The following is a 17,213-nucleotide window of genomic DNA, read 5'->3' on the forward strand; positions in this document are numbered from 1 at the left end:
TCATGCACTTTCTGTAAAGCTGCTTTGAGATTATGTGTATTGTGAAAAGCGCTATACAAAAAAAAGTGAATTGAATTTATACAATACAGATTGTGTCACAGTAATAAACTGGAAAGGAACAGAATCACTGATGCAAACTTCATCAAATATGTGACAAATTCTACTCCAGCTGTAATTATAATATATTAAGCAGGTCTAAAACACAACAGTGTCAATTCAGTTAGTTGTTGCAGTTTACTGTATAATTCACTTTGATTCAGTTCAATGTTGATTCAGTTCAGTTCAATAACAGTGTAAAGTTAAGCAGTTTTTAATTCACTTTGATTCAGTTCAATGTTGATTCAGTTCAGTTCAATAACAGTGTAAAGTTAAGCAGTTTTTAATTCACTTTGATTCAGTTCAATGTTGATTTAGTTCAGTTCAATAACAGTGTAAAGTTAAGCAGTTTTTAATTCACTTTGATTCAGTTCAATGTTGATTCAGTTCAGTTCAATAACAGTGTAAAGTTAAGCATTTGTTATTCACTTTGATTCAGTTCAATGTTGATTCAGTTCAGTTCAATAACAGTGTAAAGTGAAGCAGTTTTTAATTCACTTTGATTCAGTTCAATGTTGATTCAGTTCAGTCCAATAACAGTGTAAAGTGAAGCAGTTTTTAATTCACTTTGATTCAGTTCAATGTTGATTCAGTTCAGTCCAATAACAGTGTAAGGTGAAGCAGTTTTTAATTCACTTTGATTCAGTTCAATGTTGATTCAGTTCAGTTCAATAACAGTGTAAAGTTAAGCAGTTTTTAATTCACTTTGATTCAGTTCAATGTTGATTCAGTTCAATAACAGTGTAAAGTTAAGCAGTTTTTAATTCACTTTGATTCAGTTCAATGTTGATTCAGTTCAGTCCAATAACAGTGTAAAGTGAAGCAGTTTTTAATTCACTTTGATTCAGTTCAATGTTGATTCAGTTCAGTTCAATAACAGTGTAAAGTGTAGCAGTTTTTAAATCACTTTGATTCAGTTCAATGTTGATTCAGTTCAGTCCAATAACAGTGTAAAGTTAAGCAGTTTTTAATTCACTTTGATTCAGTTCAATGTTGATTCAGTTCAGTTCAATAACAGTGTAAAGTTAAGCATTTGTTATTCACTTTGATTCAGTTCAATGTTGATTCAGTTCAGTTCAATAACAGTGTAAAGTTAAGCATTTGTTATTCACTTTGATTCAGTTCAATGTTGATTCAGTTCAGTCCAATAACAGTGTAAAGTGAAGCAGTTTTTAATTCACTTTGATTCAGTTCAATGTTGATTCAGTTCAGTCCAATAACAGTGTAAAGTGAAGCAGTTTTTAATTCACTTTGATTCAGTTCAATGTTGATTCAGTTCAGTCCAATAACAGTGTAAAGTGAAGCAGTTTTTAATTCACTTTGATTCAGTTCAATGTTGATTCAGTTCAGTTCAATAACAGTGTAAAGTTAAGCAGTTTTTAATTCACTTTGATTCAGTTCAATGTTGATTCAGTTCAGTTCAATAACAGTGTAAAGTTAAGCAGTTTTTAATTCACTTTGATTCAGTTCAATGTTGATTCAGTTCAGTCCAATAACAGTGTAAAGTGAAGCAGTTTTTAATTCACTTTGATTCAGTTCAATGTTGATTCAGTTCAGTTCAATAACAGTGTAAAGTGTAGCAGTTTTTAAATCACTTTGATTCAGTTCAATGTTGATTCAGTTCAGTCCAATAACAGTGTAAAGTTAAGCAGTTTTTAATTCACTTTGATTCAGTTCAATGTTGATTCAGTTCAGTTCAATAACAGTGTAAAGTTAAGCATTTGTTATTCACTTTGATTCAGTTCAATGTTGATTCAGTTCAGTTCAATAACAGTGTAAAGTTAAGCAGTTTTTAATTCACTTTGATTCAGTTCAATGTTGATTCAGTTCAGTCCAATAACAGTGTAAAGTGTAGCAGTTTTTAAATCACGTTGATTCAGTTCAATGTTGATTCAGTTCAGTCCAATAACAGTGTAAAGTTAAGCAGTTTTTAATTCACTTTGATTCAGTTCAATGTTGATTCAGTTCAGTCCAATAACAGTGTAAAGTTAAGCAGTTTTTAATTCACTTTGATTCAGTTCAATGTTGATTCAGTTCAGTCCAATAACAGTGTAAAATTAAGCAGTTTTTAATTCACTTTGATTTAGTTCAATGTTGATTCAGTTCAGTCCAATAACAGTGTAAAGTGAAGCAGTTTTTAATTCACTTTGATTCAGTTCAATGTTGATTCAGTTCAGTCCAATAACAGTGTAAAGTTAAGCAGTTTTTAATTCACTTTGATTCAGTTCAATGTTGATTCAGTTCAGTCCAATAACAGTGTAAAGTTAAGCAGTTTTTAATTCACTTTGATTGTTCAATGTGGATTCAGTTCAGTTCAATAACAGTGTAAAGTTAAGCAGTTTTTAAATCACTTTGATTGTTCAATGTGGATTCAGTTCAGTTCAATAACAGTGTAAAGTTAAGCAGTTTTTAATTCACTTTGATTCAGTTCAATGTTGATTCAGTTCAGTCCAATAACAGTGTAAAGTTAAGCAGTTTTTAATTGATTCAGTTCAATGTGGATTCAGTTCAGTTCAATAATAGTGTAAAGTTAAGCAGTTTTTAATTCACTTTGATTCAGTTCAATGTTGATTCGGTTCAGTCCAATAACTGTCAATGTTACAAAGTTCATCACTTATGAGGTGAAGTTGAAACGAGCTGTAAAGCAGAAGAGACTAGTGTGTTTGTTCTAATCTGATAGAACTGAATATATGAGTGAATATGAAGTGTGTTTTAAACGCAGGCCTTCGACGCCTTCATCTACATCTTCTTTGCACTGGAGATGGTGGTGAAGATCGTGGCTCTGGGGATCTTCGGCCAGCGCTGTTATCTGGGCGACACCTGGAACAGACTGGACTTCTTCATCGTGATGGCCGGGTGAGAAGATTCCTCATGTTCACTTAAACACACACGTTATACAGCCTTGATTCCTGAACACCCGAACACCTGAACACCTGAACACCTGAACACCTGAACACCTGAACACATGAACACATGAACACATGAACACCTGAACACCTGAACACATGAACACATGAACACATGAACACATGAACACATGAACACATGAACACCTGAACACATGAACACCTGAACACATGAACACATGAACACCTGAACACAGGAACACCCGAACACATGAACACATGAACACCCGAACACATAAACACCCGAACACATGAACACCCGAACACATGAATACATGAACACCCGAGCACATGAACACCCGAACACATGAACACCCGAACACATGAACACCCGAACACATGAACACCCGAACACATGAACACCCGAACAGCTGAACACTTAAACACAACCGAACACTTAAACACCCGAACACATGAATACATGAACACCCGAACACCCGAACACATGAACACATGAACACCTGAACACATGAACACATGAACACCTGAACACATGAACACATGAACACCTGAACACCTGAACACAGGAACACCCGAACACATGAACACATGAACACATGAACACCCGAACACATAAACACCCGAACACATGAACACCCGAACACATGAATACATGAACACCCGAGCACATGAACACCCGAGCACATGAACACCCGAACACATGAACACCCGAACACATGAACACCCGAACACATGAACACCCGAACACATGAACACCCGAACACATGAACACCCGAACAGCTGAACACTTAAACACCCGAACACTTAAACACCCGAACACATGAATACATGAACACCCGAACACATGAACACATGAACACCCGAACACATGAACACATGAACACCTGAACACAAGAACACATGAACACATGAACACCCGAACACATAAACACCCGAACACATGAACACCCGAACACATGAACACATGAACACCCGAACACATGAACACCCGAACACATGATTACCCGAACACATGAACACCCGAACACATGAACACCCGAACACATGAACACCCGAACACATGAACACCCGAACAGCTGAACACCCGAACAGCTGAACACTTAAACACCCGAACACATGAATACATGAACACCCGAACACATGAACACCCGAACACATGAACACATGAACACCTGAACACAAGAACACATGAACACATGAACACCCGAACACATAAACACCCGAACACATGAACACCCGAACACATGAATACATGAACACCCGAACACATGAACAACCGAACACATGAACACCCGAACACATGAACACCCGAACACATGAACACCCGAACACATGAACACCCGAACACATGAACACCCGAACAGCTGAACACCCGAACAGCTGAACACTTAAACACCCGAACACATGAACACCCGAACACCTGAACACATGAACACCTGAACACATGAACACCCGAACACATGAACACATGAACACCTGAACACAAGAACACATGAACACCCGAACACATAAACACCCGAACACATGAACACCCGAACACATGAATACATGAACACCCGAACACATGAACAACCGAACACATGAACACCCGAACACATGAACACCCGAACACATGAACACCCGAACACATGAACACCCGAACACATGATTACCCGAACACATGAACACCCGAACACATGAACACATGTGTCGACATTCGTCGTCGGTTAGGAACCTGGGTGTGCTCTTTGATACCAATCTTTCATTTGAAAGTCATGTGTCTAGTATCTGTAAAACCGCTTTCTTCCATCTTAAAAATATATCTAAATTACGTCATATGCTCTCAATGAATAATGCAGAACAATTAGTTCATGCGTTTATGACCTCAAGGCTAGATTATTGTAATGCTCTACTGGGTGGTTGCCCTGCACGCTTAATAAACAAACTACAGCTAGTTCAAAACGCAGCAGCTCGAGTTCTTACTAGAACCAGGAAGTATGACCATATTAGCCCTGTTCTGTCAACACTGCATTGGCTGCCTATTAAACATCGGATAAATTTTAAAATATTGCTGATCACTTACAAAGCACTAAATGGTTTAGCTCCGCAGTACTTGAGCGAGCTCTTAACGCATTATAGTCCTTCACGTCTACTGCGATCTCAAAATTCCGGTCAGTTAATAATACCTAGAATATCAAAATCGACTGCTGGCGGTAGATCCTTTTCCTATTTAGCACCAAAACTTTGGAACAGTCTTCCTACCATTGTCCGGGAAGCAGACACACTCTGTCAGTTCAAATCTAGACTAAAAACACATATCTTCAGCCTAGCATACACATAACACATTATAGACTTATATAATTAGGCTGCATAGTTTAGAACAGCCGGGACCGGGAACACTTCCCGTAATCCTGATGTACTTGGTACATCATAAGAAGGACGGCGTCTACGCTAATATTAGTCTCTCTGTCTATCCCGAGGTTTACCGCTGTCCACTGGAACCAGGCCGTATCCAGATCTGATGAAGGACCAGCGCCAGGACACGACGACGACGCCGCTGACCTGAAGTGTCAACCAGTCTCTCCTCCTCTCCACTCTGACTTCAAACAACCGGAACTGGACAAATACTCTGATTCATTCTGAACTTCATACACTGTTTACTCATTGGCCAGAGGAGAACTGGCCCCCGACTGAGCCTGGGTTCTCCCAAGGTTTTTTTCTCCCTTCTGTCACCTGATGGAGTTTTGGTTCCTTGCCGCTGTTGCCTTACCTTCTGGCTTGCTTAGTTGGGGACATTCAATATTCAACAATATTATAGATCTGCCTTAAAGGTGGATGATGATGAAATTATTTTTTGTATTATTTTCATGTTATCACTGTGAAGCTGCTTTGATACAATCTGTATTGTAAAAAGCGCTATATAAATAAAGATGACTTGACTTGACTTGACCCGAACACATGAACACCCGAACACATGAACACCCGAACAGCTGAACACCCGAACAGCTGAACACTTAAACACCCGAACACATGAACACCCGAACACCTGAACACATGAACACCCGAACACATGAACACCCGAACACATGAACACCCGAACACATGAACACCCGAACACATGAACACCCGAACAGCTGAACACCCGAACACATGAACACCCGAACACCTGAACACCTGAACACATGAACACCCGAACACATGAACACATGAACACCCGAACACATGAACACCTGAACACCTGAACACCTGAACACCTGAACACAAGAACACCCGAACACATGAACACATGAACACCCGAACACATAAACACCCGAACACATGAACATCTGAACACCCGAACACATGAATACACGAACACCCGAACACATGAACACCCGAACACATGAACACCCGAACACATGAACACCCGAACAGCTGAACACCCGAACACTCGAACACCTGAACACATGAACACCTGAACACATGAACACCTGAACACATGAACACCCGAACACATGAACACCCGAACACATGAACACCCGAACACATGAACACCCGAACACATGAACACCCGAACACATGAACACCCGAACACATGAACACCCGAACACATGAACACATGAACACATGAACACCCGAACACATGAACACATGAACACCCGAACACATGAACACCCGAACACCTGAACACCCGAACACCTGAACACCTGAACACATGAACACATGAACACATGAACACATGAACACATGAACACCTGAACACATGAACACCCGAACACCTGAACACTTGAACACATGAACACCTGAACACCCGAACACATGAACACATGAACACCCGAACACATGAACACCCGAACACATGAATACACGAACACCCGAACACACGAACACCCGAACACATGAACACCCGAACACATGAACACCCGAACACATGAACACCCGAACAGCTGAACACCCGAACAGCTGAACACCCGAACACCTGAACACATGAACACATGAACACCTGAACACCCGAACACCTGAACACCCGAACACATGAACACCCGAACACCCGAACACCTGAACACCCGAACACATGAACACATGAACACATGAACACCCGAACACATGAACACCTGAACACATGAACACCTGAACACATGAACACCCGAACACCTGAACACCTGAACACATGAACACCTGAACACATGAACACCCGAACACCTGAACACATGAACACCTGAACACATGAACACCCGAACACATGAACACCCGAACACATGAACACCCGAACACATGAACACCCGAACACATGAACACCCGAACACATGAACACCCGAACACATGAACACCCGAACACATGAACACCCGAACACATGAACACATGAAGACGGGTTTGATTCCTGAACTCCTGAGCAACTGAGACATTGATATATTTGCCATGAAAGGAGTGGATGAGATGCGCTGCGTATCAAACCTTGTGTTTCGCTGACGTGTGTGTTTTATTTGTGTCTACAGTATAGACTCTGATCAGTCAGTGAATCAGTGTGTGAAAGCAGGACAGATGGAGATCTTTAATGAACGCCGGCTCTGTGTTTGCATGTGTGTGAATATGTTGAGCATACGATCAGATGCCAGAGATCATCACACCAGCTGTGTGTGTTTGAGGAGCTTCTGCTGGAGATGTGTGTGTGTGTGTGTGTGTGTGTTTGAGGAGCTTCTGCTGAAGGTGTGTGTGTGTGTGTTTGAGGAGCTTCTGCTGGAGATGTGTGTGTGTGTGTGTGTGTGTGTGTGTTTTAGAAGCTTTTGCTGGAGATGTGTGTGTGTGTGTGTGTGTGTGTGTTTGAGGAGATCTGCGGGAGATACAGGCATGTGAAGAAATGTTTAACGTGTGTGTGTGTGTGTGTGTGTCTGTCTGTCTGTCTGTCTGTCTGTCTGTCTCTCTGTCTGTCTGTCTGTCTGTCTGTCTGTCTATCTGTGTGTGTGCGTGTGTGTCTGTGCATGTCTGTGCGTGTGTGTGTGTGTGTGTGTCTGTCTGTCTGTCTGTCTCTCTGTCTGTCTGTCTGTCTGTCTATCTGTGTGTGTGCGTGTGTGTCTGTGCATGTCTGTGCGTGTGTGTGTGTGTGTGTCTGTGCGTGTCTGTGCGTGTGTGTGTGTGTGTGTGTGTGTTTGAGGAGCTTATTCTGGAGATTCAGACACATGAAATGTGTGTTTTTAACGTGTGTGTGTGTGTGTGTGTGTGTGTTTAGGGTGGTGGAGTATTCGCTGGACCTGCAGAACATTAACCTGACGGCCATCCGCACAGTGCGAGTCCTGCGGCCGCTCAAAGCCATCAACAGAGTCCCCAGTGAGTGACTGCAGTCGTGATCATGAGTGTGAGGGATTCATCAGCGCTGATCAGCTTCTGCACACGAGCCTCTGATCAGATGATGAAGCAGATCGAACCCTCCTGAGGAAACATTACAGCGGAGCTCCAGAGGTCATGTTCCTGAAGATGATCATAATGAGGATTAGACATTCCACAGATCGTTACGAATACTGTCGCCCGACCATAACACAAAACTCCTGCATTTTAAAGGGTTAAACTCTGTCAGTAATGACTCTCCTCATGTTGTTCCCGTCACACTCTCCTTCATCTTCGGGACACAAATGAAGATATTAGTGATTAGATCTGAGAGTGTCTCACTCCTCCAGAGGCTTCTGTTGTAATTGAAACTTGCCGGCCCAGAAAGTTAGTAAAGACGATGTTTAAAATAGTCCTACAGCGTCTCAACTTTAAGTTTAAGGTTTTAAAACAAAATAACGACTTTATTCAACTCTTGATGTTCTTCTGTGTTCCTCTGAGTGAGTTAGTGTAGTGTAACAGCGCAGCGCTTCTGGGCTGTACGTCAGAACGCAGGCTCACGATTGGCCAGCATCACACACATGACCAGCGTCGGCCAATCGTGAGCCTGCGTTCTGACGTACAGCCACTTTGACTGTTTTAAACATTGTCTTTACTAACTTTCTGGGCCGGCAAGTTTCAATTACAACAGAAGCCTCTGGAGGAGTGAGACAGCGCTCAGATTTAATCACCAATATCTTCATTTGTGTCCCGAAGATGAAGGAGAGTCTGACGGGAACAACATGAGGAGAGTCATTACTGACAGAGTTTACAGTTCTGGCTGAACTAACACTTTAACAATAAAAAATATATTTACTTTATTTTTATACTGTTTTTACAAGGTTTTGGGAGATTTTTTCAGGTTTAGCTCACGTCTTCCGGTAACGTTAATACAACATTCGTTCAGAGTTATCTGGTTTTTAATAACGTTCTCAAAACATTAGCACAAAAACATTATTTATACATCGTTCGAAAGTACAATTGCAGGGTATTCACGTTCAGTATGTAAATATGTAAATGCATTTGTAGTATTTCAAATACATTTTAGTATATTTCATTTTCACTACGGTGAGGAAGAACATGATTTTTGCATTGTAATCAGTTTTGTTTTTATTTTCCAGCAGATAACGAATAGCAAAACTGCTGAAATTAATGAGAAAACTGAAAATAAATAAAACATAATTCAGAATAATAGGATCTAAAGCAGATGCTATTATTCTGTGATGTGTGAGGAACACAGATGCGAGGGTTTCCGTCCCGTCAGCGCGACTGAGGCTCTCACATCTAAACTCTCAGTTTGCGTGTCGGAAGAGACTCGAGACCCGCGGACGCTCTCCTGATCTCCGGCAGAAACACAGATCTCACATCTGCGCCTGTCAGGAAGATCATGCTGCTCTCCCGCTCCCGCTGGACCTCGCGGAGTCAAGTGAAGGCTTTGAGTGTTGTGATTATATAGAAAGCTCCTGAGTAGTTATTGAGTCTGTGGGAAATATTAAGACTCTTCTTGTCCAGCGCTGGTGTGTTCGGCTTGTGAACTCGAGTGTTTGTTTTAAAAGCAGCTTTTCAGCAATTCATGATGTTTAGAATATCTTAATATCTTCATGCCTTATAGTTGTGTTCATCAGATTAGAGCTGTGCAATAATATACAGTCAAACCTAACATTATTCAGACGCGAATGCAGGACACTATAGTTCATTTCTGTAAGTGAGGAGAGCAAGATACAGTAAACTGAGATATTATACACAAATATTCTTCATACAGCGACTACCAGTAACATTTATACACACTTTGAGCTGGTCATGTTCTGCTGAAGTGTGTGTCTGTAACTGCTAATGCTCTTTTCACACACACACTGAACACAATGAAGCATTGCTTGGTCACTGGTTGAGCTAAACTGGTATTATCTAATCGTGTAGTTAAATTTACCAGCTGACAGATATTCAACATAATTCTTGTGTGTGTGTGTGTGTGAGACAGTCTAACAGAAGGATGGACAAAACCTGTCAAATATCAACTGAGTTCTGTCATTAATTATCACCATTGTCTAAACTATAGCGAATAAACTGATAATGTGAGAAATGTTGAAGGAGTCTGAATAAGTTTTGGTTTGACTAGTTATAATTTGTGACGATAAAAACAAAATATGCTTTACGTAAGTGTATGTATCTGGCTAATTATTCATTTGTTATCTGGTGATATTGAGAAATGTTAAACCTGTGTGGTCTTGAATGTCAGATTGTTATCATTTCTATCTTGTGTGTGTGTGTGTGTGTGTGTGTGTGTGTGTGTGTGTGTGTGTGTGTGTGTGTGTGTGTGTGTGTGTGTGTGTGTGTGTCAGGCATGAGGATCCTGGTGAATCTGCTGCTGGACACACTGCCGATGTTGGGGAACGTTCTTCTGCTCTGCTTCTTCGTCTTCTTCATCTTCGGCATCATCGGTGTTCAGTTGTGGGCGGGGCTTCTGCGCAACCGCTGCTACCCGGAGGAGAACTTCACCCTGTGAGTCTGAACCATAGACTGTAAAAACATGTTTGTAGTGTGTGTGACGTCACCCGTAGTGTAATAAAACTGTTTTGAATGTAAATGGTAAATGTTTCAAAGAAGTGATTCTGAAACGAGTCGTCAGTAATTCAGTCTCACTTCCTGCTGACCCGTAGGTTTGTAACTCATTTGCATAACGCCAGCCTGTGGTCTTGATTGGCTGAGCAGCGTCTCTTAGCTCCGCCCTCAAACACTGTAGTGTATCTGAGACTGGAAGAGTTCGGTTCGTGTTGTTCGTGTCGAGAAGACTGTGAGATTCAGATATGATAATGAGCGTTTGCTTTCTGACCAATCACAGCAGAGCAGCTCTCAGAGAGGCGGAGCTTAGAGAGACTGAATCTTCGATCGAAGCATTTCAGAGACTGAGAGAAAAGAGCTGACGCTTGCAGTGGAGATTATGAGAGAATTAAAGTGTTTCTTGACTTTAGATTGCGAGACTCAGAAACAACATTAGGAACCTTTAAAATATCATAATAGCGTCACTTTAACCAGTGCTGGTTTTCATCCTCCTGATCGTCGTCTGCTTCCTCTTTCTGACCTCACGGGGGACCTCACGGGGACCTCACGGGACCTCACGGGGGACCTCACGGGGGACCTCACGGGGGACCTCACGGGGGACCTCACGGGGGACCTCAGGGGGACCTCACGGGGGACCTCACGGGGACCTCAGGGGGACCTCACGGGGGACCTCACGGGGGACCTCAGGGGGACCTCACGGGGGACCTCACGGGGACCTCACGGGGGACCTCACGGGGACCTCAGGGGGACCTCAGGGGGACCTCACGGGGACCTCACGGGGGACCTCACGGGGACCTCACGGGGGACCTCACGGGGACCTCACGGGGGACCTCACGGGGACCTCACGGGGGACCTCACGGGGACCTCACGGGGACCTCACGGGGACCTCACGGAGACCTCAGGGGGACCTCACGAGGGACCTCATGGGGGACCTCACGGGGGACCTCACGGGGACCTCACGGGGACCTCACGGAGACCTCACGGGGGACCTCACGGGGACCTCAGGGGGACCTCACAGGGACCTCACGGGGACCTCACGGGACCTCAGGGGGACCTCACGGGGACCTCACGGGACCTCACAGGGACCTCACGGGACCTCACAGGGACCTCACGGGGACCTCAGGGAGTCTGTCTCGATGATCCCTCATTAGAGCGCACTGCAGATCCCTCACCGATGCGCACTTCAGGGAACACAAGTCATTATTAATGATCGAGGATCCGTAGCGTATGCAGTTTAACTGCCATCTCTCTGTCTCGGGAATCAGTGACGTATGAAAGTGCTCACTGTGTTCTAATGTATTCAGAAAATAATGCAAAATTGAGTTTCATGTTTAGAATATGTTTACTCACACAATGCATGTTTAAAATCCTAAAATCACAATTTAATGGAAGTAGTGACAGATCTTTTCTTCTGTATTTTGATAATAATAATCAATAATAAATAAGTAAATCACCGGAGAAGTCATGTCACCATACGCCGTTTCCCTGGAGAATCCAGTTTTTACATTTTTAATAAAAACTGAATCATAAACAAATAATTTACAATAAAATAAACAACATGCATTTCCAAAATAGATGTGTTATTTTATTGTGAATGAGTCATACTTTATACTTTGTGCGGGTATAATTTCTTTAAACTTCTTTTGACCCTTGCATTTGTCAATTTTCATTTCATGCCGACTTTACAAAAATATAACCATATAATCGCACATTTCTAATCTGCTAAATGCAACAATACGGCGTTATATTCAGCAATTATAAACATCAACATCCTGATTTTCTGTAAAGCTGCTTTGAATCAATGTGTATTTTGCAAAGCGCTAGACAAAATCAAATTGACTGACGTGACTTTAATGCTCATAAATATATATATATTATAATAACGTAAAATATACTATCATATTTCTTTCTGCTGAGAGAAATATTTTTCTCTCTCTCTCGTTCTCTCTCTCTCTCTCTCTCTCTCTCTCGTTCTCTCTCTCTCTCGTTCTCTCTCTCTCTCTCTCTCTCTCTCTCGTTCTCTCTCTCTCTCTCTCTCGTTCTCTCTCTCTCTCTCTCTCTCTCTCTCTCTCTCTCTCTCGTTCTCTCGTTCCTCTAATGTTTCTGTGTGATGAGTGATGGCGCACAGCAGGGGCTGCTGGGAGAATTACGGCTTTGACCTTGTTATGTCACACATGTGGCGGCAGTGATAATGGAGGGTGTGTGTTCCAGCGTGAGGAGAGAAAACACTTTAGTCTCACTGTGAGATTACTCTCACACACAGGAGCTGATGAAGATGTTCTAAATAAATGTTATTATTGTGAATGATTCTTTTGTGCATATGTTTCCTGTTTCGGTAACACTTTACAGTAAGAATAGTTAACTACATTAGTTACAGTGGTCATGAAAGTGGCGTTGTGCTGGCCTTCTCTCCTCTACTGTGTCGTATATCGAGAGAAGCGCTTCAGGAACAAGAACACATGTGGGCGGGGCTTGATTGTGTCTGTGGGGAACTGATTGGATAGTTGTGGTTTGCTATTGGCTGATCTCATGTGAGTGACAGGTTATAGCCCCGCCCTCGTCATCAGAGAAGAGAAGAGATGCTGCAAGAGGAAGCTATTCTGATTCAAGATTATTAACACTATAATGATGCGCACCCATACATCATTTACAAAAAACAAAACAAAAAAAAACACAATTTCCATTTTGATTTCATGCTGACTTTAATATAAACTAATATGAATATATGCCGTAGAAGTCAATATCAACATTTATGTACGCTAGTGCTATAACCTTTTTTGTTTAATGTCATAACTGGATTTTCTGGGGAAACAGTTCCTCCAATCATCCAGTGCGTTTAAACTCCGCCCCTTTGTTACGATTGACCACAAACGAGCATTCAGACCCGCCTCTATTTTTGAGTGCCACGCCCACATCTAACATCCAATCAACAACTGATGGACCGAAACCAAGTCTCTTTTTCGATATTCACTTGGATGTATGTCACAATATATTTATTTACCTTTGTTACATTTAAATATTATTATTAGTGTTTGTTCGCCGTCCTCCATCTCACAGTCGGATTGTGTTCCCACGTTCCCTCTCCATCCCGGCGCTCCCTGCAGGAGATCTCTAATCTCCTGTCTTACTTCTGCTCTATTTATAACACACGTGTCCCATCGGTCTTTACCAGAGCCCACTGAACCCGAGAACACTGAAGAACAGCAGCTTTAATAACCGCCGGCTGAAGACGTCACACACACTCCCAGCCTGATCACTGCGATGAACACACACACTCGCGTTCACACGCTGACACACCTTCTGAACGAGTCCCAGACCCGATCCAGCATCATCACTCCAGTCTTCTGTTGGCATCAGATCTGGACATGCTGGCGATCAGCGGCTGATGAATGAACGCTCGCCTCTCTTTCATGATGTTTGTCCTCTGTAATCTTCTGAAATATCATTGCGTTTGCTCTGAGTGTTTGATCTGTGCGTTTGCGCTGCTCTCGAGTTTATTAAAGCGTCTCAATGGCACCTTTGTGATCATAGAGAATAAAGCGCTAATAAAACCTCTGACCCTCGGCTCTGCGACACCGTCTGTGTGTGTTCCTGTTCTCCTGGTGTTGCTCTTCATATTCATATACACTACACACTACACACTACACACTACACACTACACTACACTACACACTACACACTACACTACACTACACTACACTACACACTACACTACACACTACACTACACACTACACTACACTACACTACACACTACACTACACTACACACTACACTACACTACACACTACACTACACTACACACTACACTACACTACACTACACACACACTACACACTACACTACACACTACACACTACACACTACACTACACACTACACACTACACTACACTACACACTACACTACACTACTGACCCTCGGCTCTGCGACACCATCTGTGTGTGTTCCTGTTCTCCTGGTGTTGCTCTTCATATTCATATACACTACACTACACTACACTACACTACACTACACACTACACTACACTACACTACACACTACACTACACTACACACTACACTACACTACACACTACACTACACTACACTACACTACACTACACACTACACTACACTACACACTACACTACACACTACACTACACTACACTACACTACACTACACACTACACTACACTACACTACACACTACACTACACTACACTACACACTACACTACACTACACACTACACTACACACTACACTACTGACCCTCGGCTCTGCGACACCATCTGTGTGTGTTCCTGTTCTCCTGGTGTTGCTCTTCATATTCATATACACTACACTACACTACACTACACACCACACACTACACACTACACTACACTACACACTACACACTACACTACTGACCCTCGGCTCTGCAACACCGTCTGTGTGTGTTCCTGTTCTCCTGGTGTTGCTCTTCATATTCATATACACTACACTACACTACACTACACACCACACACTACACACTACACACTACACACTACACTACTGACCCTCGGCTCTGCGACACCGTCTGTGTGTGTTCCTGTTCTCCTGGTGTTGCTCTTCATATTCATATACACTACAGTACACTACACTACACACCACACACTACACACTACACTACACTACACACTACACACTACACTACTGACCCTCGGCTCTGCGACACCGTCTGTGTGTGTTCCTGTTCTCCTGGTGTTGCTCTTCATATTCATATACACTACACTACACTACACTACACTACACACTACACTACACACTACACTACACTACACTACACACTACACTACACTACACTACACTACACTACACATTACACTACACACTACACACTACACACTACACGACACTACACTACACTACACACTACACTACACTACACATTACACTACACTACACACTACACACTACACTACACTACTGACCCTCGGCTCTGCGACACCGTCTGTGTGTGTTCCTGTTCTCCTGGTGTTGCTCTTCATATCCATATACACTACACTACACACTACACTACACTACACACTACACTACACTACACTACTGACCCTCGGCTCTGCGACACCGTCTGTGTGTGTTCCTGTTCTCCTGGTGTTGCTCTTCATATTCATATACACTACACTACACTACACACTACACTACACTACACTACACTACACACTACACTACACTACACTACACATTACACTACACTACACTACACACTACACTACACTACACACTACACTACACTACACTACACATTACACTAGACTACACTACACACTACACACTACACTACACTACTGACCCTCGGCTCTGCGACACCGTCTGTGTGTGTTCCTGTTCTCCTGGTGTTGCTCTTCATATTCATATACACTACACTACACACTACACACTACACACTACACTACACTACACTACACACTACACTACACTACACTACACTACACTACACACTACACTACACTACACACTACACTACACTACACACTACACTACACTACACACTACACTACACTACACTACACACTACACTACACTACACACTACACACTACACACTACACTACACACTACACTACACTACACACTACACTACACTACACTACAGTACACTACACACTACACTACACACTACACTACACTACACTACACACTACACTACACACTACACTACTGACCCTCGGCTCTGCGACACCATCTGTGTGTGTTCCTGTTCTCCTGGTGTTGCTCTTCATATTCATATACACTACACTACACTACACTACACTACACACTACACACTACACTACACACTACACTACTCACTACACTACACACTACACTACACTACACTACACTACACTACACACTACACTACACTACAGTACACTACACTACACACTACACTACACACTACACTACTGACCCTTTGACACCATCTGTGTGTGTTCCTGTTCTCCTGGTGTTGCTCTTCATATTCATATACACTACACACTACACTACACACTACACACTACACTACACACTACACACTACACACTACACACTACACTACACTACACACTACACTACTCACTACACTACACTACACACTACACTACACACTACACTACACTACACTACACACTACACAACACTACACTACACTACACTACACACTACACTACACTACACTACACACTACACTACTGACCCTCGGCTCTGCGACACCATCTGTGTGTGTTCCTGTTCTCCTGGTGTTGCTCTTCATATTCATATACACTACACTACACTACACACTACACTACTGACCCTCGGCTCTGCGACACCATCTGTGTGTGTTCCTGTTCTCCTGGTGTTGCTCTTCATATTCATATACACTACACTACACACTACACACTACACAACACTACACTACAC

At 42.5% G+C, this 17,213-nt stretch overlaps 1 protein-coding gene across 1 annotated transcript in view; it reads left to right on the plus strand.

Moving 5' to 3' along the window:
• The window catches only part of cacna1ib (calcium voltage-gated channel subunit alpha1 Ib), a 108,620-nt gene that overhangs the window by 35,226 nt on the left and 56,181 nt on the right, over window positions 1–17,213 (plus strand). The window contains exons 4-6 of the mRNA XM_079629515.1: window positions 2,819–2,952; window positions 8,150–8,247; window positions 10,623–10,782. Coding sequence (XP_079485641.1) covers window positions 2,819–2,952; window positions 8,150–8,247; window positions 10,623–10,782 — 392 coding nt within the window. The remainder of the gene's footprint in view (window positions 1–2,818; window positions 2,953–8,149; window positions 8,248–10,622; window positions 10,783–17,213) is intronic.

Source organism: Phoxinus phoxinus (genome assembly GCF_949152265.1).
Source record: "Phoxinus phoxinus genome assembly, chromosome: 11".
Classification (NCBI taxonomy): domain Eukaryota; kingdom Metazoa; phylum Chordata; class Actinopteri; order Cypriniformes; family Leuciscidae; genus Phoxinus; species Phoxinus phoxinus.